This window comes from Neophocaena asiaeorientalis, unplaced genomic scaffold (genome assembly GCF_003031525.2).
Source record: "Neophocaena asiaeorientalis asiaeorientalis breed wild unplaced genomic scaffold, Neophocaena_asiaeorientalis_V1.1 scaffold6, whole genome shotgun sequence".
NCBI lineage: Eukaryota > Metazoa > Chordata > Mammalia > Artiodactyla > Phocoenidae > Neophocaena > Neophocaena asiaeorientalis.
Genome location: NW_020174424.1, coordinates 1,822,894 through 1,848,268, shown reverse-complemented (window position 1 = coordinate 1,848,268; position 25,375 = coordinate 1,822,894). Strand labels below are relative to the sequence as shown.

The 25,375-nt window shown below is 41.2% G+C and overlaps 1 protein-coding gene across 1 annotated transcript; it reads right to left on the bottom strand.

The window, feature by feature from the left end:
• Positions 1-2,793: 2,793 nt before the first annotated feature.
• Positions 2,794-16,975, bottom strand: DHRS9 (dehydrogenase/reductase 9). Its single transcript, XM_024756647.1, has 5 exons — positions 16,739-16,975; positions 8,771-9,140; positions 7,304-7,562; positions 6,801-6,964; positions 2,794-3,800 (listed from the first exon to the last, which is right to left on the bottom strand). The coding sequence occupies exons 2-5, from the start codon at positions 9,081-9,083 to the stop codon at positions 3,568-3,570; spliced, it is 969 nt and encodes a 322-aa protein (XP_024612415.1). The 5' UTR covers positions 9,084-9,140; positions 16,739-16,975; the 3' UTR covers positions 2,794-3,567.
• Between the last annotated feature and the right edge of the window lie 8,400 nt (positions 16,976-25,375).

Sequence of the window (25,375 nt, the reverse complement as noted above, 5' to 3'; positions counted from 1 at the left end):
TTTTTGACACCGTGCTCATAGTTATATTCAGTACATGAAAAGATACTACTGTGTTGAAAGCCTTTTAGGAAATTTTGACAGTATTTTTGTACAAAACATTTTTTTGAAAAAATCCTTGTTAGGGCTTCCCTGGTGGCGCATTGGTTGAGAGTCCCCTGCCGATGCAGGGGACACGGGTTCGTGCCCCGGTCTGGGAAGATCCCACATGCCGCGGAGCGGCTGGGCCCGTGAGCCATGGCCGCTGAGCCTGCGCATCCGGAGCCTGTGCTCCGCAACGGGAGAGGCCACAGCAGTGAGAGGCCCGCGTACCACAAAACAAACAAACAAACAAAAAACCAACTTGTTAATTTATTCTATTTTAATTTGCCAATGTCAATAAAAAGTTAAGAAAAAAAATTGATAGGGAAAACCAATATTAACTAACTTACCAGCCACACAAATACATAATTACAGACTGTGATAAGTACCCTGAAGTAAATTATAGGGTGCTGTGAGAATGTATAAGATGGGAACCTAGTTGGGATGAAAAGATGGTGGTCAGATTTTGGAATTGTACACGCTTCCCTGAGGAAGGGGCTGAGATCGTAGGATGAGAACACTAGATAAGCAGGTAAAATCAGAACATTCTAGGGAGAAGCATGGTCAAAGGCCCTGAGGTGGCAAAATGAGAATAGTAGCCTAAAATGAGGCTCATGAGGCATGCCAGGATAACGTGGTTTATGTTATGCATTTTAATCCAGTCAAAGCGCAATGGGAACATACTGAAGGGTTTAGGAGAGTGGAGGTGGGGAGAAGATCAGCATGATCAGATTTTAATTTTGAACAATCTGACTGAAGTGAGGAGAACTCATTGAAGCTACACAGGGCAAATATGCTATAGTTGAGATAAGAGATGATGGAAGCTTGAACAGATGGTTGCGCTGGACATGAAGAGAAGTAGATGGACTTGAGGTCTCCTCAGGAGATAAAATTGCCAGTAGTTGGTGCTGGACTGGGAAAGGGTAGGTGGGGCGAGGGAGATAGAAACTCCAGATTGGAATATATTGTTCAGATAGAGCTATATTGGACACAGCTGGATTTTTAGAGCGGACCAGAGGGAACATCTGGGAAGTTCTGCTGGTCCCTCCAAACTAAGTGGGGAAGGACCTCCCAAGCTCAATGTGGCAGAAGACGACGTCTCAATTCATTTTGACCACAGATTCCTGGAGAAGCTCCTCTAAGGCATCCTGAGTGGCAGCCTCAGCCTTTGGATTACCTTAAGCTCTGTGAAGGAAGGGACCATATCCATTTTGTTCCTGACTGTAGGCCAGTGCTTAGCAGAAAGCCCAGCACATATGTCCACCAAAATATTATTGATAAAAATGTATTTCCCCAAGAGCACAGAGAATATGAGAAGTGATGGTGCAATGGAGAGACATCTAGGAACCCATAGTTCAGACTCCTGGTGCCGTGGCCTTCCCATGTCCCTCCGCCCTGAGTCCCTCCCTCCCCACCAGGTCTTGTGCTTTTGTTGAGACTATGACTTTATACTCCAAATGCCCCCACCTTCTCATTTAGTTGAAAAACTTTAGAAGTTGCTTGGATGAATATATTTGGTTTCATTTTAAGGTGATATCATATTTGAGAGCATTCACTTAAGTACAGCATTTTTTTGGTTTGGTGAAACAGGGAGTTACCAATTGTAGCTACTTGGAGAAATGAGTAAAGAACTCAGGTCTAGGTGAAACAAAGGAAATAATACCATTAGGTAAGCCCAACGACACGGTGGAAAGTTCAGCAAAGGAGGTTCCTGCAGATTCTAAAGCCCTGGAGGCCCAGAAGGTCAGGGAGCAGCAGGCTAGATGTTTTTAAAGCAATGAAATGAAGCCAAGATCTAGGAATTCAAGGTGAGAAGGAGGAGCCCCAGCAAACAATGCGGATGAACTTCAGCTCCAAAGACAAGCCGAGTGACAGTCACCTAACGCATAGGTGGTTCGTTGCAACAAGAAGAAATCAGGAATCTATAGGTGGATGGTCTCTGGGGCTAGGACCAAGATGGAGATGAGTTCATAAGTAGGTAGTGATGATAGTTGAGATAACTTTGCCCGAGAATTTTTCTGTCTGATTCTTGCTGTGATTTTCTTCATTTTCATGCAAAAAGGATGGGAGTATCTACTCTCAAAATCATGAAATATATGTTCAGGTGGACCTGACACCATTGGAAATTTGATTTTGCAAAGTCATCAGTATGTCGCAAATGTGAAAGGAGGAAACTACCTCATAGGCAGATGTTTCCTGAAAGGTGAGTGTAAATGAATTGAATTACTGATGTCTTCTAAGTGACATGGTTTCAAGCAGCAGACATTAAATAGTTTCTTCACTGGAAGTTCAGTGTGTGTGTGCACGTACACACAAATATGCACACTAGATAATTTCTCCCGCTGTTTCATCCTACATTAATCTGCAACAAATGTTAAATTTTGACAATTCAGGCTTTTCATGTAAATATTCAGCCAAACTCTGTGAGTGAAACTGGGCTGGGCGCTGGGTTTTGGGCAAGCATCCGTTTAGGTAGCTGTTTCTTTTGGATGGGGGGGTGGGTCCAGAGTCAACCCAATTTAGAACCATGATATGAGCCAGGAGCAGACCTGCTCTCACTGTAACTGTAGGTGAAAGAGAGTCTTTGAATTTAGCTCTGTATTTTCATGGGGCTTTCAGAGACCCCTTCAAATATTGGATTTCCAACCATCTCAGGTGTGATTGTATCAGATAGTCTATGTCTTGTTATATTTACAATAAACCAGAATAGACACACATGCTCTACATTTTTATTCTTTTGGAATGACTGGTTCCTCTGTTGTTACCATCTTTCCACGGAGAGCTGTATGGGCATCAGTGTTCACAGTGGCCTTGAAGAAGCTGTCCGTCCTCTGTAGTTCCCTCTAGGATAGGCAGGCTTGTCTTGGAATCTCCCTACCTCTACTTTTACACTTGTTTCTTTTTTTCAGTCCTCCTATTCCTTTTCTCCTTTTCCTTCCCTCCTACCTGTAGTCTTACCTAGTACTTTTCTGCTGCCTCTTAGCTTATACCAGTTCCATAATGCTTCAGTACCCTTCCTTTTCTTGCCTCCATCAAGGCTCACAGAACTGAGTTCTAATCCTTATTCCTAACCTTACTCTCAACAAGATAACACACCTAATCCACTTATGAAAGTATTCTACTTATCTCTCAATGTTTTGATAAGGGACAAATATTTAACATTCAGGAATTACTTTTAAGTGCTGTGGACTAGAAGCATGGGGCAGGCAAGGCGTGGAGATCATTTTGGATGGGAAAGCCTTCCCATTTTCCTTACATCATACCAAGCAGGCAAAGCCTGAATGTCGGGCAGGTGTCATACCTGCCCATCTTTTCAAATAAAGTTTGAAAAGGGACCCTGGGACATCATCAGTGACGGTGGGATCTCTTCTTTTACCAAAAGACGCATCATCTAAATGAGTCCAGGTTGGATTCGGTAAAGAATGAGATGGAGAAGGAGATGTGTCCTTGGAATCAGCCAATCTCATAGCCTGGGGCAGGCGTTTGTGGTCAGCTGAGTCCCACTGCCTTGGGATTAGCCAGCTCTACTTTCTGTTTCAACAATAAAAAGTCTTGCAAAACTGCTGGCATGTGAGACAGAGGAATCCAGAAAATTTTGGCATCTTTTCCAGCAGCATAATGGGTTTTAGGGAAGAGACTTGTGAGAGCGTGGTCCATGCATTCCACCACCAGGGAGAGGTCCATGTTCACAAGGGATGTAGTGCCTTTCAGTTTTTCTAGACCTGTAAAAAGAGACAAAAGTACATTTGCTCTGTGGAAGAAGAGGAATAGGGGAGTGTGAGCCTATGTTGCAAAGGAGAGGATGCAGTGAGGGAATTTATTTTGAATTTGCCATTATAACTGGGTCCCCTTGTGATGGGTTTCTATCTATTCCTCAGAAAAGGATGCAACAGTGATTTCTTTAGACCACTGGCTCTCAAACTTGAGTGAGAAGCAGAATCTCCTAGAGGGCTTGTTAAAAGCCAGGTCCCACCTCTAGTTTCTGACTCAGTGAGTGTGAAGTGGAGCCCAAGAATTTGCACTTCTATCAAGTTTCCAGCTGATGCTGATGGCGCTGGTCCACGGACCAAACTTTGAGAAGTGCTACTTTAAACCAATGTAGGAAAGATACTTCACAAAGTCTTGGAGGCTCCTGAACCCAGGAAGTTAGTAGTTTGATTCCGTATTTGTTTTACGGCAGTACTAAGTTTATAGGAAATGTGAGTGTTCACAAGTGCTTGCGCCTGTGTGTGCGTACACTTATATAGCATGTGCCTCTATAAGTCAGTGAATAAAGAGAGAATTATCTCCCAAAGTCCTGACTCAGGAAGCTAAAGGTATCCTGCTTCTCAGGTAAATGAAGTGTTTGAGTAACGAGCTAAGATACTTTTAAAAAAAAAATAATAAATTTATTTATTTATTTTTGGCTACATTGGGTCTTCATTGCTGCGCACGGGCTTTCTCTAGTTGCGGCAAGCGGGGGCTACTCTTTGTTGTGGTGCACGTGCTCTCATTGCGGTGGCTTCTCTTATTGTGGAGCATAGGCTCTAGGGCCGTGAGCTAGAGCAGCACGTGGGCTCAGTAGCTGTGGCACACGGGCTCAGTAGTTGTGGCTTGCGGCTCTAGAGCGCAGCCTCGGTAGTTATGGCACACGGGCTTAGTTGCTCCGCGGCATGTGGGATCTTCCCAGACCAGGGCTCAAACCCATGTCCCCTGCACTGGCAGGCAGATTCTTAACCACTGCGCCACCAGGGAAGTCCTGAGCTAAGATACCTTTAAAGAGGCAGGTATTTTATCAGGGGAGTGGTGATGGCTTGGAGCATTCCTCCTAAGCTCTTAAAACATACCTTGCGTTGTGTCTTCTCAAGGGAAAATCTATTGTGTTAAATCTTTCTTTCTACTTCAGGGCCAGTAGCCAAAAGTTGTTCAAAGAGTCTAATTGAGGCTAGCTCGTAAGTCTTAGTCAATTTTAAACTCCTACTACTCCACCTTGCGCAATGAAGCAAGGTGAGCTTAAATTTGTGGTCTACTTTGGAACTGAGTCTGGCTGATCTTGAGGTCCTGGCTCAGAAAACTCTAATGAGCACCCAGGACAAAATAGGGCTCTAAACCTTTGGGAATTCTGAGAAAGGACACCTGACCCAGGGGCCAAGTCAAAAATAATTTTGAGATGGAAGTTGATGATATATTCACAGGCACTTAGAAAGTATCAACGTCAACATCAAACAGGGAAAGCTCTTTTCAATGAGGGATTTTGTTTCCGAATTTACTTAGAACCTTCAGAGGCGGTACGTGAGTGAGAAACAGAGTTTAATGGCAGTGGTTGTAACCCTACACATAGTGACATATCAGCACTGGGAGGTTTGTCAAACCAGATGTTCTAGTTGACCTGTGTGTGTGTGTGGGGGGGGGTGGTGAGGTGGCTGGGGAACTCAGTCTACAAACTTCCCCAGGTGGATCTGACTAGGCTCTTGGCTCCACCTTGAAAACTCCTGACCTTGAACCTTGCCATAGTTGGCTGTCTTACCAAGCCTGCTGATGAAGAGGTAAGGTCACAGCTGGGGTTAGAGTGACACAAAATTAGGTGGGGCCCTGTTTGGCTCAAAGCAGGAGCTTAGTAAGTGTTTGAGGAATGGCAAATAAACTAACAGGGCCATGACGTTTGATGTGGAGGTGGGCCCCTCATACAGGAAGTTCCAGCAGTTCCTCAATGCCTCTTCACTGTTGCAGTGCACGGCCCGAGAATAGATGGCGAAGTCAGGCTGTCTGGGTTTAGATCTAGCTCTTCCACTTACTAGCTGTGCCACTTTGGGCAAGTTAAATCCCTGTGTCTCTGTTTCTATAAAATTCAGAGGGTTTGTTTGAGCATTTTAAATGAAAGAGTTTGTGCAAAGCACTTAGAATGGTGACAAGTACATAGTAAATGTTCACTATGTGTTAGTTATTGTTATCCAATCTTTATGATTATTCCTCTATCCCTGACTCAGCCTGACTTATGTTACTTTTCCTTCCATCTCCATCTCCCATGCATTCCTGCTCCAGAAGATTTCCACCCAAATCATTTCTTCCTGTTTAGGCTTATTCAAACCTGACCTTTCATATAAAGGCTTCTTAACCGGCAGTACTTTTTATCCTGTGCTGAATTTCTTGGTAATTAGACAGCATACTATCTAGCACCCCTTCTGGGCTGTTGGGTTGTGTCTCAGAAGTGAAGGATCAAGTTTCTTGCATGTTGTACAGTCTCATCTGCTTACATTTTGTTGTCAACTAGCTTGTAAGCTAGTTAAGGGTCAAAGTCTGAGTCTTTATATTTTGTAACCTCCATAAATCCTTGAACAATGTTGAATGAGTGGTCGGTGATTACCAAAAAGAGGAGGTTTGGGTAGGGGTGATGACCGTGGGCTCCAGTTCAGGCACGGCCTGGGGGAGTTGTATAAGCTTGGGTAGGACACTTCCCCTTTCCAAGCCTCTGCTCACTACTATAGTTCTTTTGAGGAATAAATGATATAATTTATAAGGCACTTAGTATAGAACTTGGCACTTAGTAAATGCTCAGTAAGTGTTTATAAACACTTGGAGGAGCAAGAGATGACACCGGAATTAATAAGGATCCCTGATCCATATTTGAGATCTCTATTGGTGTATTACCATGAGAACCTTATTTTTTCAATTATGTTTGAGTCTCCTTCAAGCTGTCTAGGACAATGAATACCAGAGAACCCTGGGTCCACCCAGAAACTCACTTTTTTCGATGTAGCCTTCTCCGTATTGTTGTTTGATATCTGGAGACAGATGCTTCCAAATGGTGAGTTTTCTTTCGGTGGTCTTTACTGGATCTGACAGATCTGTTTTGAACAATCCTGGTTCAATGCATGCGACGTGCACATCAAAAGCTTTCATGTCCCGCCTGTGAAAAGAGCCCATAGAAGATGTTTAATCCAGGCTTACTTGGAGAATGTTTGCTTATGAATCTTTTCATGGAATCATGGAATGGGGTGCATGGGAAAGAGCATCTTGTTCTACCCTCTCAGTTTGCAGATGAGGAAACTGAAGTTCAGGGTGGTGAAGTGAGGGCTGGTTTAGTGGCAGAACAGGGAAGGGATCTGGGTAGACCCATCCCCAGTGCAGTGTTCCCCCAAAAGATAGTGTCTCATTAAGCTGACAAGCATATAGTGTCTGGTACATAAATAAATGTTCAGTGAATGTTAGCACCTATTATTTTCTAATATGCCCATCTTTGCTTTACCTTAAGCTGTCATTGAAGGCTTCTACTGCATATTTGGATGGAGCGTAGCCCCCTCCGCTGAATGCAAGCCGACCCCCAATGCTGGAGACGTTGATAACCCTCCCTCGAGCTTTCTTGACCAAGGGAAGCATATTTAACGTGACACTGATGAGTCCAAACAGGTTCACTTCAATAGGTTCTCTGTAGTCCTCCACTGTCAGCCAGTCGGTGGGCGCCAGCACACCGAGAACACCAGCATTGTTGATCAGACCCCAGAGACCTAGAACAGAGAGGAAGGGAAGGAGGTGTGGTAGACGGTGGCATTATATGGGCATCCTTGATGGAAATACAGCCCCTTGCTTTACCTGATGGTGCGATTTCCTGCTCCTAGTCATACTCCTTCCTGCTTTGAAATACTTTACTGTCTTGGGACGTGAGAGCACAGAGGGTGGGAGGCTAAACTGAAATGGCTGAAGTTCTGTGACTGGAAGCCAATCTCACAATTCTGCTTCTGTTTCTGCTTCTGAATGTCAAATACTGATACTGTCTGAGTGAGACTTTTTGCTTTTTAATCTCAGATGTGAGTAAATTGGTCGATTTTTCCTACCGTGCTAGATGGCAAAGCCGGAGAATATTTATAAACAGTTCTTTATAGACAAAGAACAACATTGATCTATTTCCCAGTTATTTTTGGTAAAAATCCAGTCATTCACTTGGCTTATTTTATGGTGGGGAGCATTTAATATTGTTAAAGGTGTTTGGAATTCAAGCATTAAAAAATAACTGGAGCCTCATCAAACCATTGTTTTTGAAAGTTTCAGAGTCTCAACTATATGATGAAGATGTGATAGAGAAAAATCACATACATTTGTTTTTTCCTTTGTGGACTCAAATATCTTCATTCATGAGAATATTTCAAACTTGATCCAAGCCAATAAAAGTATTCTAGTTCAGAATGCTGCCATCTTTGCAGAATCTAAGGCAGAATGAGGTCCAGTGACTCACTACTCTATCACGACTATCTAAGACACCTTTGCTCAGATCCTCAGACCATTTTCTTCCTTTCCCAGTGAAAATGTGTGAGCTCTGGAACCATTTTGTAGTGAGAAGTGGGTCCCAATCCAGCTGACAATTTGGAGATTGCCCCCATGATCTCCTGTGGCTTTTAGCCCCAAGTTCTTTGCTGTGCAGGGGGCTAGAGTAACAGTTCACAGGAAAAGACCAGGAAAAGTTAATACCTCTATCTCAGTTCTAAATTCACCCACTGGGACTTAGGATAACGTGGGCTGTGTCTCTCATGCACATAGAGAGCTTGCAACTTAGAACTACTCAGGGGGTTATTCTAAAATTTCTCCAATCTTCTCCAGTACACAGCTGGTATTTAGGAAGCATTTTTTTGGAGGAACTATTTAAAATCAGAACACATTTTATTTAGCTTTGGTAACTTCTCAACACCCCTTTCATTCTTCCCATCCCCACATCACTCACCTTTCTCCCCTGCTTGGTTTTTCACCCACTGGGCAGTCCTCTTGACACTTTCTGGGTCAGTTACATCCAGAAGCACCGTATGAAGCCTTTCTGAGGTTTCTTCCTTTAAAGCTGTTGATCCTGATTCAGTCAGACAGGCAGCAATTACATGAAATCCTTTTTTATCAAAAGTTCTGGCTGCCAAGTTTCCAAAGCCAGTGTCACACCCGGTGATGAAAATGTACTTATCAGTGATGTCTGTGATCTTTAGCTGTCCTTTATAATGCCATAGAAAACCACAAAGGATCAGGAGGGCTAACACCCAAAAGAGCATTTCCCCCTGTGTATGACAGAGACACTTCTTTCTTGAACAGTAAAAGAAGGTGGCGTCCTGAGTGTTCAAAATTAGAAAGAAAATTCAAATTAGAACCATTAAGGCATTATAACCCAGGAGTGATGAACTTAAGATATCTTAATGCATTTGAGTGGATAAATAGATAGTTAAAAATACAATAACTCTTATTTGGTTGGGAAGATGGCCATTTAAGTGCTAAAACACTCCTCTAAAGTAATGCAAAAACTAACCAAGTAGTAGAAAAAGTAATGGCAAAGTTGACACAGGTCATTGGGTTGATAAAACATTTATTTCCTGCATATATATGCAAATATTTCTTTCCTTAATAAGGAATACATACAGATAGAATGGTACACACACACACTCATGTGCACACATACACACAATTTTATTTCTGTTGCTTTACAAGGAACATATTGTTTCAGATAAAAAATAGTGTAATATATCTTCACTTATCATGGAAAATTTGGGCTCTGCTTTCATCTTTTTTTCCTGCCAAAAGATCTATAGCTAAAGAAAGAAAAAAAGAGTAAAAGAATTACTAACTAATAAACATAAGTCAGAGGTAAATGGTAGGTTTGTGAAAACTAGTTGATTCTTGTGATATAGCTGTGACTATTTCTAAAGCAGTCAGGTTTTTAGACTATCGTGGCGTAAAAATTTGGTATAGTTTCTCCAAATCTTCCCTCTGTAGGAGTTATTCATTTGTTGCAAATCCTGTCCATGTAGCAGGATTTCCCCTTCTCAAATATATAAATACATTAAAAATATATAATTTTGAGGGGTGGGGTGGTGTAACCAACTCTTGCAAACTTTCATATTTAGACATTTTAAGGAAATTTCATGTTTATACATTCAATTAGTATAGTGTTTATTCAAGTCCTGGTCTTGATAAATAATTGTCAAATAACGAAATGTTGACTATATTCCCTGAATAGATTCTGTAGCCTTTATTGCAATCCGAACTCCCAAGGGAATTTTGTGAAAAATGCAAATACTCATGGGGTTTAACGTGCCCTAGAGCAGAGAGTGGAAATTTTCTGTGTCGTTGTGTTTGGCCGATGGCAGGCATAAGGTGAGCAATAGTAAAACAATGGCTTACATTTATGAAGCATTCTGTACTGTATTTACATATAGGTCTCATTTGATCCTCTTAACAGCTTTCTCAGTTAGAGAGGGCACATTACCTGCCTCATTTTATAGGAGAATTAATATGCCAGTTAATAAGTGTAAAACGAATGATGGAATTAGCAAATCATCATTTGGCAACTGACATAGTGACAATTGTTCCAGGCAATTTTAAACTAGTGGGTGAAATTCTGACGGGAAACAATAACCATAGAATCTCAAAGAATCTCTGCATAAGATTTGTACTAATTAAAAAGAGAGCAATAGTAATTTCACAGTGGAGAAATCTGACAGATACCACTTTAACCAAGTGATAAAAATGAACACTACTAGTTATGGGACAAACCAACATCATGTCCCTCCTGGTATAGCCACTGAGAAGGACACAGCAGCACTTCTGTGCATAACTGAAAGCTAATCATGCATAAGGCACATCTTTCAATTCCACACAATGTATGGCCTGTACTCTTCAAAAATGTCAAAGGCATGAATGAAGGAAAAGAAGGACTGAAGACTGTTCCTGATTAATGGAGACTAAATAGGAGTGACAACCCCATGCAACTTGTGATCTTGCACCAGAAAATCATTTTTGTCTTTTGTCAAAAAGAACATTTTTAGGTTGACAAGTGAAATTTGAGTAAGCTCTGATAAATAGTACTACATGAATATCAATTTCTCAATTTTGATAATTTACTATGATTATGTAGAAAATGTCCTGCTTTTTAGGAAATACACACAGAAATATTTAAAGATTAAGTAGCACCATGTCTTCAACTTACTCTCAAACAGTTTAGGAAATAATAAGAATATGTATATAAACAAATATATTAGGAACACATTTGTTCTCTAAGGAGAGAATAAGAGTGTAAATGTGGTACAATGTCAATATCTGGGGATTCTGGGTTGTACTATTCTTTCAACTTTTCCATAAGTTTGAAATTAATTCAAAACAAAAAAGTTAAAAATTTGGCAAAGGAAAAGAAAGCTTTTTTTTTTTTTTTTTTTCTGAGAAAAGTGTTCGACTGCTTTGAGTTCCATGCACAGAATAGGTAAGAACTATTTCATACCCAGGACTTCAGAACCTAGTGACCTTGGACACTGAGTTTTCTGCCTTCTACTCTTTGGCAAGTTCACCTTCATAATGACTGGAGAAAAACAAAAACTCAAACCAAACCAGTCAGACTCCCTCTTCTCTCCTCATCTTCTCTACACCCCATTCAACCTCCTCCTTCCCTAGCCAAACCAATTTTTCCTTGATAACAAGCAAACAGAGAGTAGGTTTTAGTTGTTAGGGATGGGCTCACGTTCAAATGTGTTGTCCTCACTAGTTACCCCTCTGGGCTGAGGGTCATTTCAGATGCTGGTGTCCCAGCCTGCAGCCCGAATTTGAGGACAGCAAACCTTGACCTAGAGTTTTGCAAATCCTGTCCTTTCCCCAAAGATTATCATCCCAAAATACTGGTCTTCTTCAGTTCCTAAGGTTCACATTCCTCTAGGTCATTGGACCAAGTCAGCCACAAACCAACACATACCTTTGTCCTCTAATAGTATTTTAGCCAAGATGCCACCTCTGAGTAACAACCATGGGTCGGTCAGAGTCATTGGGAACATGACCTGTACACAGAAGCTGATTGATGGCTGATTGGTTCATTGACCACCGAGAAGTAAATGAGTAACAGCAACTAATAGGTCTGCTTCAACCTTAGTCTGCCAGGTGTGGTCACCTCCACATAGTTCTCTGGTGACAGCAGTGACTCAGGACACTGACTTTAGTTGCTTGGGTTGTTTGCTTATATGTTGTGTTTTCCAATTTATCTCACACAAACTGCTTGGTAGGGGTACAAATCCCTTGGCAAGAAGCACCTAGGTCTGCAATAGTCCTTCTAGCACTCAGGGGCTGTGAGCCCCTTGACTCGTCAAGGACAAGAACCAAGTAAGAGAAAGCAGAGCTGCAGCCCCTACAGTGCAGTGCAAAGGGATGGGTGCAATTCTGAATATAAGTCCTCTGAACTGGTCATGGAAATTTTTCTTAAGCCAAGATAAAATCTGGAAAAGCAAGGACCAAGGTCACACACATACACACACACACACACACACACACACACACACACACAACAATTAGAGCAGGGCTTAGGAGCCCAGGCCTTGGAATCAGGCCGGTAAAGTTTCAGTCTCAGTTCCTCTACCATCAGAAGGCCTTTGGGTAAATTACTTTTATTGTCTTCACCTCCATTTTTCTCTCTGTAATATGGAGATAATAACTTCTACCTTGAAGAGTACTTGGTGAAATAAAGTGACTAGGCGTGCTACACAGGAAGAACCTTGTCGTATGGCAGGATCAATCACTTTCACTTTGTGAGGGGGCTGCTCTATGCATTGCCCATATTTTGGATTAGGTTCTCAACCTCAGTACTTCTGCAATTTTGGGTCAGATAATTCTTTGTTATGGGGTTTGTCCTGTGTCTTACAGGGTGTTTAGCAGCACCCCTGGTCTCTCTTGTCTAGATGCCAGTAGACCCCCTCCCCAGTTGTGACAACCAAAAAACCAAAAGTGTCTCCAGACATTGCCAGATGGCCCCCGGGGATAAAAGCACTCCCATTTGAGAACCACTGGTCTAGCGCTGCCTTGTCTTGGGGGCCCAGAAATGTACAGCCTCAGAACTACTTTTCTGGAAACTCAGTTGTTGGTTCCTCAGTAGTGCCACATTGATAAGAGTTCATATTTTTTTATAGTCTTACCAGGTAAGTTTTGTTATTTATAAATATTATTCATACCCTGCTGCTGTAAGCATCAATTTCTATGTTTATAAAAAAATAATTGCCTTTTTGTCATCAGGAGGATAGGAGGCAGTGAACAAAGCCAAATTTATGTGTGATACAATTTGTGAATTTAGAAATTACCAAATGAGCACTCACAGCTTTTATGAGGCCTAAATTCTGGCTCAGCCTTTTGAGTTTGGACCTCTCTGGACTCCTCTGGGGCACCTTTCAGATGGGTGGCCTGCTGACTACAGAATTCAGAGGATGCTCCTAGAAAGCCATGGTCCTTGGGATTCCCAGTTGACCAAGTCAGGTAGAAATGATAATAACTCTATGATTTATTGAGTATTACCACATTCTAGGTGCTCTGCTAGGATCTAGAAATATCTTTCTCATTCAAACCTTACAGTAAAATGATCTGTATTTTATAGATAAGGAAACAAATTCAGAAATGCATGTTAATTGGCTCAAGATAGAATTGTGCTGCTCTGGGGACTGCTATGTAGGCCACTCAATCCCAGCATCCATGCTTTAATCCTCTGCTCCACTGCTACCTGGATTCCCACGCAACTCTGGGCTATGTGTACACTTCTCTACACCACCTGTGCATTGTGTGATAGTTGGTATTAAGTAAATAAATGTGGAAGGAAAGAAGGAGGAGAGGGAGAGAAGGAAGTTTCCACTTGAACACCAGGGTTCTTCTAGTGATAATTGGATTAATCTTTGAGCCCTCTAAATCATCAGGGCATCATCAACATCATTATTATTGTCATCTAGTCACACTTCCAATTTAGATAACTTTAAACATTTTTGAAAAGTGTTCAAATAAAATTTATCTCATTAAATTGTCAGAATACTTCTGTGAGCTAAGTAGGGTAGATGTCATACATAAGGTCATTTGCCAGAGAGCGGCTAGATCTAAAATTTTGATCTCAATTCCTAAACTGTGTAAAAAGAAAAGTAGAAATAGAAAGAGATGAACACATTATCAGTCAATAGGAAAAATGAAAATACATTATCAGAATGCTCCACCATGCCACAAAGCCTCAAAAGGAACCAAGAAAGGAGAACTAATTTTCTCTTTCATCTGCACGGGAAGGGCTGAAGAGTAACTGCTTGGCTGCAGCTATAGGAAAAGATTGCAACTCGATTGCTGACCTTGCCCACTTCTGCTTCTTTTAATTTTCTCTCTCTGGCTTTCTTTTCCTAGTAAAATATCTAAAATAAGATCCTTTGATATCACTTCTCTTAGTCATCTTCCTCTGCCCTTTAAAAATAAATGACACAGTTTAAAAGAAACAAAACGGAAAATAATGTCTTAACGTTTCAATGTCATTGCAAGGTATACTTTTTATAACAAATGTCGAATTCTTTCCATACAACTTGGTTTTATTTCCACAGAACTTCACAAAAGACTTTGTTTTAGAAAGCAATACTGAGACTAGTCAATCACACTGATCGTTAAGGGATTTGTAGAATCTTTATTTTTTTTCAATTTGTTGCAATCATGGCCTGAGTTGAATCCACAACTAAGTTTTTATCAAAATACATCAAATAGAGAACATTTAGCAATTGTTTTCTAAAATATTTTCTTTCTGAGGTTCTCTTGCACAAGCTTTCTTAGTGTTGACAGCAGTCTGACCGGACGTGTATGTCCTTTGTACGTTTAAATATTGTAAACCTGGTTAATTGACACCAGATTCCTTTTTATTTTTACCTTTTCATTGAGTCAAGAAATTCTGTCACTATTTAACCTAACTGCCCTTTCTGAGATTTCTGTGGCACTTTTCTTTAAGAAAAATGACACTTGCACCTAATGACACAAACTAATTCGTATGACTAATGAATGATGTTCCTGTGAAAAATATGTTCACGTTGGGCACCCAGAAATCTAAAAAAATTTTTTAAAATGAAGCTGAGGGACCTTACCTGAAATAGCCTTACATAAGGCAACAAACGGTCCGTTGAGGGTCTGATTAAAATGATAATGATTATGATGTCCCTGATAATACAGCTGAGATGGTATTTATCCTTGTAAGTTCCCTCACTCAGTGGGATGAAGAAGCTCCTCCACCAGTTATGTTCCTCTTGCATCCTGCTTCCTGCAGGAGGGAGGCAGCCCTCGGTACCCAGTGTGCCCTGTGGAGTGGGACATTGAGGTATGGAGAGGGGTGTTCCTCTTTGCAGACTCATTCAGTCTCCTGGCAGAGGCGTGCCAGCCCACTCTTTTGTAGGGAAGACCTGACGAATTTACGTTTTGCATTCTTTAGTTCTAAGGAAAAAAGTATCTCTTTCTTTTGCTTTCTCTCAAAACTTTAAAATTATAATTGATAAAAACATCCATAATAATAAATTAATTAATATTTCCAGTCCCTCCTAGGTTTATTATTTTGCCCATATGCTTCATGACAGTACTGGCAGGTTAAGAATTGTTGTTAAAGCCATGGTTACCTTATTTATGTTGCTGAATAAAAGTTGCTAATTGGAAGACATTGTATTTTATTATAGCTTAGTTACAAAGCTTCAAGGAAAGCTTAGAATACAGAGAGAATGTTATGTAGAGATGCAGAAAGCATGTTCAGATCTTCAGTATATTTCTTTTAGTCTCAGTTATCTTTGAGCAGAAGCAGAGTTTTTAAAGACAGTACCTTGAGAAAGTGACATGCCTTATAAGGGTTTTAGAACGAATTCCCATTTTCTCCATTTGATATGTATGAGATAATAATTTTTTCCTTGCATTGAAATATTGAGCTTTGTCCTAAAAATTGGGCACACTTTTCGAATGTCTAAAGTACAACAAAGATGATACAACATTTAGTTTGCATTTTATGCAGTATCTAGCCAAGGATTTTTTTTAGAGCACTTACTAAGCTAAATAAAACATAATCCTTACCCTGGAGCTAATAGTGTAGCAGGACATTTCAGAACTATTTGTACAACCCTAAATTGAATTTTAATTTAAAAGTGTGTTCTCTTTAAACTTTTCCCCAGCTGCTAAAAATCAACCCGCTGAGAGAGAAACACCACACTACCGTTTGCATCATAAAGCCTTTAACAAGGGCTGTCCTTGAAGCCACTAAACTGACTTTCTCCCTTTCTCATTGTATGTTGGGAGTTTCAGGTAAAATCCCAACCTGAATCATAAAATGGAGAGTAAATATACGAAGTAGGTTTATTATTGTCATCCCAGCGTCCAGGGGTCAAATGTGTGTTGAGGAATTTCCCTGCTTCCTTCTGGACTAGACAACATCTTTCTCACTCAGCTAGCGTGTGTGTATATAATATTTGCCTAAATTGACATCTGAAAATATTGGTAAAGCAGGTAGACAAACAGACCTGACCTGCAGTTGGTAGCAAATCTGTTGTTCCAATCAGAAACTCAGCTAAGATTCCCACTCTTTCTGGAGCCTCTTCCCACTCCAGTTTGCAATTAATTATAAGATTCACAGATGGTGTCAAATAAGCACAGAGAGATGAACTAGATGTAAATGTAATTGTAACTCTAGGGTGCTAAAGAACATTCAGAGAGAAACCTGGGGAAGTTCAAGGCCAGGTCTCGAGGGACACTGAGATCATTTCTGTGGTGAGATGGACCCAGGGCCCGTTACAGCCTCCTAACATATCACTTTTTTTTTTTTTTTTTTATAGCAACCGTTGACTGCAGCATGAAAGACAACTTGATTCATTTTGTGAGACAAAACAGTTTGAAGACTGACATGAGAAATGAAGGAATAAATGACAGTTACCTTATTTAAGATGAACGGGGACACAGAAGCTGGTGTGGACTGGCTGGGCTGCTTGTGATCTGCCCGATCTGCCCTCTGTGCTGGGGAAAGAAGGGTTGTGCCACCCTGACGTCGAAGATCCTCTTAGGGTGGAGGTGCCTGGGCTCCTGTCAAACTCAAAGTGCTTAAATGTGTGAGGAGTCCTCAGGTTCCCTCCTCGCTCTGTGAGTCACCCTCGCTGTGACTCGGGGTGATGACTAAATCTCTCTTCTGCCGTTGAAGGAAGCCAAGAAGTTGTGGGTCACGTGTTTCCAAAGGAATCAGCAGTATCTTTAGTAAATGAAAGGTAATTACTTTTAGAAGGGACTTACAAATGATCAATAACACCACTTTCACTGTGAGTACTGAAATAATTAACATGGAGATATTCTTTTGCCCAGTGCATTGTTTTAATTATGTTTTGAATTATGATTATTGTTCATGATCTCTAGTTATTTTTTTCCTCCCTGTTAACACGCCTTTGCTGATTTAGTACTCCTTCCCTCCTAGGAGTGTAGGTAGGGGAAACTAGTCTCTGATGAGTCGTTTTTACCACTTTTGTTGTTGTTGTTGTTATACATTGGAGAGCAAGGAGATCAAAACATTTTAAGGAAATGAGAGAGTGGACTTATTTATAAGTCTTAATTTGTGTTTTAAGGTATGACAAGGAGATATTACTGAAGTGGTCTCTAGAACTGAGACCACTGGGAAGAGGAAAGGACGCCCCCTCCCTGCCCAGAGTTGGTCTGTTTTAGGGTCATCACAATTGACCTGGCATATCCTGGGATGCAACAGAAAGTACCAAGGCTGCAGGTGCTAATATATACACCAGCCCCACCCATCCCCAAGCCTGTCACCTTCACCCTAGGCACTCAAGCTGGTACAAACGCCACTGATTGTTTAGTTTCAGTCTCTTTATATACTGATTTGTTGCTATACGTCTCAGATTTCCCAGGCTTCTGTGTCCCTTCTTTGAAAAACGCAGTTTCTTACGGTTGAGCTGAGATGAGTGGATGAGTGAACATATCTGTCTAGGTAGAGTCTAGACAACTGCTATCACTCTTTAAATTACACAGGGATCTTTTTTCTCCAAAAGAACAAAACACCAAAACTGAATTTTACTCAGGTAAAGATTTAGTGTGTCCAAAATGTCCAAATATAGTTTTTGACATTTCACATGTCAGAGTAAGGCTTAAATAGAAATCTTCTTTGAGAGATAATACATTGACTTACATCCTCATGAAGACAGGTATAAATGATTACTGTTTGACCTTTCCTGCAAGCAAGTTACTGTCACTGAGAGGTGGAGAGAGCCACAGACACCTGGGTGGTCATGGGGTAGAGATGGGAAAAGGGCCAAGAAAAGGCTGTAACATCAGTAGGTTTTGCTGACTCAGCAATCGTGTTTGGTGCCCTGTTTTAAAATTTTCCCAAGTAGACTTTAAAAAAAAAATCAGATGTTTTGTCTGATCTGCATGTTGAGAACCAGAATTCTTGCCGTGTGTCTGGATCCCTCAATTCCAGTGGACCCAATTTAGGAGTTCAGCTTCAGTAGCCCTGGCACCAGGGTTGGAACACTTGCTTCCTTTGCCAAATGATCCCATCTAGGTGTTCAGTTAATGAAATCATTTGTCAGCAGCGCCTTATCTGGACTGTTAACATATCTGCATTCAAATTCACTTCTTAAGTGCTAAGCTTTCTTTCATTTCCATTCCTTAATAAGGCAACATATGAAAGTGTTTTTTTGTTCAGAACTCTCCCTACATTAGACTTCTGGTCATCAAAGGTGATGTAAAAAATCAAGAATGAAATTGCAATTCCATTTTCTTCCTAGTTCCTTTTTAAAACAGAGATTGTATTGTGAATTTCATTCAAATGTAAATTTCGATGTTGATACTTGGGCTGTAATCATACAGGGGTAAGTCTAGATACTGCCATAGAAAAAACACTAAACGTGACTCTCCTTTTTCTTCTAAGTGTGTATGTCCCCCATATTTCCCTCTGATTTCTGCCCAAAGATGCCTTCTCCACTCTTTTCCAGACACCAAAACACAAGGAGAATATCCGGATCCAACACTGTCTCAGAGGACATACATCAAGTTCCTTGTCACGGCACTCTGCTGGGGTGGTCCAAGCCACAGGTATTCTTAAAATGGGAGTCAAATGGAAAAAAGCACGTACCCCAGCACTGCAGGCTGTAGGGGATCCAATTCCTGGAGTATGGCTGGTGTCACTCTTGTAAGGGTTGCCAGAGAGAAAAGACTGTTTATGGAGTTTGCGTGTTGACTTCCTCCTTCCTGGCATAATAATATAGTCCTCTCTCCAAGGTCGCTCGCAGTGGAGTGCGTTTCTCTGAATAACCAATAAGGAATTGGATTTATGGCTTCCTGGTAAAAACAGTACAGGCTGTAATTTCTACCTCCTTCCTTTGTCAACAGGCAGCTCTCTTATTTCCACTATAAAGGTTCCCCCGACTACACCAACAATGCCTCTGACATGCGAGGAGCTGAATTGCAAATGCTGTTCATAAATGCATAGCTAGGCTTGGTCAGAACCAGGAGCTTTGTTATTCATTTGGCATTCCCTGACTGTCCCAACTGTAAGATGAAGCTGGGCTAATCTTTTGTTCCCCTACACTGTAAGATATTTAGGTATAATAATAAGGGACTGAGTCATGGGAACATTTGGTAGATTATTTGAAGAAAGATTCTTCTCATTTGCAGAACACACATCATTTTAACTTACTCAAACAAGAGGTCTTGGTTTGAAAGGTGGGGTGAGGAGTATCGTATCGGTGAGCATTGTCCCGTCAAGGCACGTGGAGCAAGAGAAGATGGGTGAGAATGGAGGGAAAAGATCAGAAACACTGGGGATTCTCAGCAACAGGGAGACTTGCGAGAAATAAGGGTGGAGGTTTAGTAAGAAAAATGTGACTCTCACAGAGGGAGGGAGGTGTTTACTCCTTCTGGTGTGACCAACACACGTAGAGCATTAAACATTTTTTTATCCCCTGGCTTAAGAATGATCCTCTTGCTAACTTTACTGGTTTCTTCCTTTCCAAGACAACTTCCTTTTCCCAGAATCTTAACTGAGATGATAAAGAATCAAAGGAAATTATGAGCAGATGCTTGATGATATACAAGTGCCATCCAGTAGGAAAGAACTCACTGGGATCCAGGAAATGGAGAGGAGTTAAAAACAACATTTGGTAGTTAGAGATAACTGTCTTCAGACCCTGTTTTAAGGTCTTCTGAGCTGTTTGTTCTATGCCACTCTGTGTTAGGCTCATGAGATGCAAGGATAAATAAGTAGGGCCTTTCCTATTGAGGAATCACTCACCATTGGCTCATTAATTGTTGATGAAGGAAGCCCACAGAGCTTTTTCCTCTCCTTGAATGACCCCTGCCCCTTGCTGGCTCCCAACATGTGACTCTCATCTGTGACTATTTTTTGCTCCTTGAGACTGTTTTATATTGTCAGAGAAAGGGTGATCTCATCCTTGGCTGGTGGATATGTGAACCGCTACAGCCTTTTTTGAAAGCTAACTGGAAACATCTATTAAAATAAAAAATACATATTACTTTTTGACCCAGCAATCCCACTGCTGGGAATCCATTTTATAAAAACAAAGCCAGTATACATGTATATATGAACCAGAGGTGGCAACAAGATCCAGGATTGCCAAAGAGCAAAGTGATTGCCACCAAAAGTGGGATGGCTGAGTAAATCATGGTAGATGTGTACATGGAATATTATTTTAAAGCCATTAAATAGAACAAATTACAGCTCTACCACTTGGCTTGGAAGGCTTTCCATGTCCTCACTTTTGTAAAGTAGACAGGGAATCTCTATGTGCACGTGTGTAAAGATATTTAAGTGAACAGGGAGAAATTATGGAGGGATATGCCCTGGGTTGTTAATATGGGTCGCTTGTAGATGGGTGGTATAGGTGAAACAAAGAGAGGATGAAACAAGAGAAAAAGGAAAAGATACTTTTTTTTTTTTTTTTGCTGTGCTGCGTGGCTTGCAGGAGTTCCCTGACCAGGGATTGAACCCAGGCCCTCAAAAGCACAGAGTCCTAACCAGTTGACCACCAGGGAATTCCTGGAAAAGATATTTTTAAAAGACTGCACTGGGGACTTTCCTGGTGGCAAAGTGGTTAAGAATCCCTGCTAGTGCAGGGAACACAGGTTCGAGCCCTGGTCCAGGAAGATCCCACATGCTGCGGAGCAACTAAGCCCGTGTGCCACAGCTACTGAGCCTGTGCTCTAAAGCCCGCGAGCCACAACTACTGAGCCCACGCGCCACAACTACTGAAGCCTGCATGCCTACAGCCTGTGCTCTGCAACAAGAGAATCCACTGCAATGAGAAGCCCACGCACTGCAAAGAAGAGTAGCCCCCACTCACCGCAACTAGAGAAAGCCCGCGCGCAGCAACGAAGACCCAACGCAGCCAAAAATAAATAATTTTTTTAAAAAAAGACTGCACTGAAAATGATATGACCCAACACAGTGCCAGCTAGGAAAAAGTCCTGCCATATCCCCAACCACCCAAAAAACCAAACACCAACCCCGCCACCAAAAACCCCTTGAATCTCATAGAGCCTTTACATCCAATTACCAATTTATAGGAAATATAGAGAATAGGGGAAACAAGTCAAACTATATCTTGGGGGCTATAATCAATAAACCAATGAAGGAATCTTAAGGACAAACAACTTGATTTATTCAGTAAAAATGAATCACACACAAAATAGTGGAGACGGAATCTACTGATTAAAGGAGACTTAAAAGATATAACCAATTGCAGTATGCAGACCTTATCTGGATCCTGAGGGGACATACTTTAAAATAACAATAAATCTATTTATGGCAATTTTTATGGGACAGGAATTTAAATTAACTGGGATAGGCTTCCCTGGTGGCGCAGTGGTTAAGAATACGCCTGCCAATGCAGGGGACACGGGTTCGAGCCCTGGTCAGGGAAGATCACACATGCTGCGGAGCAACTAAGCCCGTGTGCCATAACTACTGAGCCTGCACTCTAGAGCCTGCGAGCCACAACTGCTGAGCCCGTGTGCCACAACTACTGAAGCTTGCATGCCTAGAGCCCGTGCTCTGCAACAAGAGAAGCCACCGGAATGAGAAGCCCGCGCACCGCAACGAAGAGTAGCCCCCACTCCCTGCAACTAGAGAAAGCCCACGTGCAGCAATGAAGACCCAATGCAGCCAAAAATAAATAAACAAAAAATAAGTTAACTGGGATAGTTGATTACATTAAGTAATTTTTGTTAATTTTTCAGATATTATGATGGTATTAGAGTTATCAGTAAAGGAGCCCTTATCATTTAGGTTAATTACTGAAGTGTTAGTGGATGAAATAATATGATGTCTGGGAATTGTTTCAAAATACTATGGAAGTGGGAGGAATGAATGAGAGTGTGGCTGGACTGGTGATGTGTACGTGGGACTTCAGGATACTAATTTGCCTACTTTTACGTATGCTTGAAATATTCCATTATAAAAAGTTTAAAACATGATATAACCACACTTTGTTATTTATATAAAATTTTTTGCAAATTTTTTAAAGAAATTACGTAAATTAAAAAGACTGACTTTGAGATATTAAACATATCTATTTTATCAATGTTCTCCTGAATGAAAATTCAAAACTGAATTAAAGCATTACAGAAGAGGCGGCCATACTAGATTAGCTTTCAGTCTCATAACCTGTGCCTGAGATGAATATCTTGTTAAGAACAGATTGCTTACCTAATGGAAGGTATAGTTTTGCTGTAGGTGTTTTACACTCTAAATATGCTTTCAATTTGTCTCTGTTCTTTTGCCATAACGATGTCTAAAAAGTAAGATGCCTCATTGTTATTTATAAAGTGCATCAAATGCTTTCCCTATGGTTATGGAATTGAGCCTGTATTTGCAAGACAACAGCACCCAACGTCAATTCATGTGTTTTGGATATTAGTCAAGAAAACCAATCTGGCCCATGTATTTCTTTTTATTTTTTAAAATTTTTTAAATTTTTATTTATTTATTTATTTATTGGCTCTATTGAGTCTTCGTTGCTGAGCTCGGGCTTTCTCTAGTTGTAGGGAGTGCTGGCTACTCTTCGATGCGGTGCGCAGGCTTCTCATTGTGGTGGCTTCACTTGTTGTGGAGCACGGGCTCTAGAGCACAGGCTCAGTAGTTGTGGCGCACAGGCTTAGTTGCTCCGTGGCATGTGGGATCTTCCCAGACCAGGGCTTGAACCCATGTCCCCTGCATTGGCAGGCGGTTTCTTTTTTTTTTTTTTTTCGGTACACGGGCCTCTCACTGTTGTGGCCTCTCCCGCTGCGGAGCACAGGCTCCGGATGCACAGGCCCATCGGCCATGGCTCACGGGCCCAGCCGCTCCGCGGCACGTGGGATCCTCCCGGACCGGGACACGAACCCATGTCTCCTGCATCGGCAGGCGGACTCTCAACCACTGCGTCACCAGGGAAGCCCCTTCACTCCTTTTTGTAGCCAAATAATGTTCCATTGTATGGTTATAACACATTTTGTCTAACTATTCATCTGTTGATGAACATTTGGGTTGCTTTTGGCTATTATAAACAGAGCTACTATGAACATCCTTGTATAATTTTTTTTGAATATCTATTGTTTTTTAAAATATATATATACCTAGGAGTAGAATTTCTGGGTCATATGGTAATTCTATGTTTAACTTTTGAGGAAGCACTGAACTGTTTTCTACAATGGCTTCACCATTTTACATTTCCACTAGCAATGTATGAGGGTTCTAATTTCTCCACACCCCTGTGAGAACTTTTTATTACCTGTCCTTTTAATTTTAGCCAGCCTGGTAGGTGGGTATCTCATTGTGATTTTGATTTGCATTTCCCTAATGACTAAAGATGTTGAGTATCTTTTCATGTACTACTTGGCCATTTGTGTTTCTTCTTTGGAGAAATGTCTATTCAAGTCCCTTGCCTGGTTTTTAATTGGGTTGTTTACCTTTTTGTTGTTGAGTTACAAGTGTTCTTTATATATTCTAGATACTAGATCCATATCAGATATATGATTTGAAAACATTTTCTCCCATTTTGTGGATTGTCATCTCACTCTCTTGATAGTGTCATTTGATGCAAAAAAGTTTTTAATTTTGATAAAGTCTAATTTTTCTTTTGTTGCTTATGCTTTGGGTATCATATTTAAGAAACCGCAGCAAAACTGAGGTCGTGAAGATTTGTTTATATATGTTCTCCCAAGTTTTATAATTTTTGCTCTTATATTTAGGTCTTTGTTCTATTTTGAGTTAATTTTAGTGTTAGGTGTGAGGTAGGAGTCCAATTTTATTCTTTTGTGTGTGGCTATCCAGTTGTTCCTGCGCCCTTTGTTAAAAGAAAACTATTCTTTCTAAACAGAAAACTCTGAAAATCAAACATTCTTCTTTCTAGAATCTGTTGTTGGTCCTTGCTGTGGGTTGTAGTTGTTTGTTTAGTGACTTTTCTAAGCTATTTTTGTAAAGAATGTATTCTTTGTTGGATCTCTGAAGTCTCCATTTCTTTAGCTTAGTAGTCAGCTAGTTGTTTGATAGTGACTTCTTTAAATGACTGGAACCAAGAAAAAAAGAAAAGAAATGAAAAGAAAATTGTCTCCAGGCCTTAGCAGATTGGCTCTGTGTTGGGCCAATCCTCAGTGCTTAGCCAGGCCATTTACAACTCTGAATTAGCCTTCACTTCCTGCTTACGCTGAGCCTAAAGTTCAGCTAAAAGTGGGGGAATCCCTGGCTGTCCAGTGGTTAGGACTCTGTGCTTCCACTCTAGGGGGCAGGGGTTTGATCCCTGGTTGGGGGACTAAGATCCTGCATGCTGCGATGAGCCCCTGCCCCCAGCAAAAAAGTGAAAGCTTACAGTCTTTTCTAAGTCTTTTCTGAGCATTCATGATGCCCTGGGCATGTGCATGGCTTTCTAGATTCCCTGGTATACTCAGAAGTTTTGCAAAGCCTTTATTCCCCAGAATCTTACTCCCCAGGTTTTTCTTCCTTTTGTCACGTCTATTGTTTGCTTCAACTGTTGATTTTTGTCCTAGGTGGCAGCAGCTTGTTCATTTGGCTGTCAATATTTTCGAGGAACGTCCTGCACCCTGAGGGCATTCCAAGATAGGTGAAGCAAGGCAGGCTTCTTGTGTTGTTCTTCAAGGAACCCATAGACATGTCAAAACAAACGTGATTCTTTGGGAACAAGGTTTTCTCTACTCCCTCCAGTACCAGGTACTCGTACTTGGAACTCAAACTGTTATCTTGAAGACCACCATGTGGGGAGAAGGGCGGGACAAGGCTAAGTTAAAATGCCCCAGAGTTCTCTATGTTTTAGTGGCCTTCTTCTGGTTAAATGTTTACTTGGTTGCTGTTAAGCTTTGTCTGTTTTCCAGAGTTCCAATAAGGTTGATCCTTACAGTTTTTGCCAGATAATTTGATGTTTCTGGGGAGGGACAAGCCCCTTGTGGTCGCTATTCTGCCATCTTCATTGGTGTTACCAGTCCACTTGGATGACGCTTGAATCCCTTTTGTATATCTCCAGTTGGATAGCAGACTCGGTGCTCTGTGTCGACCTAGATG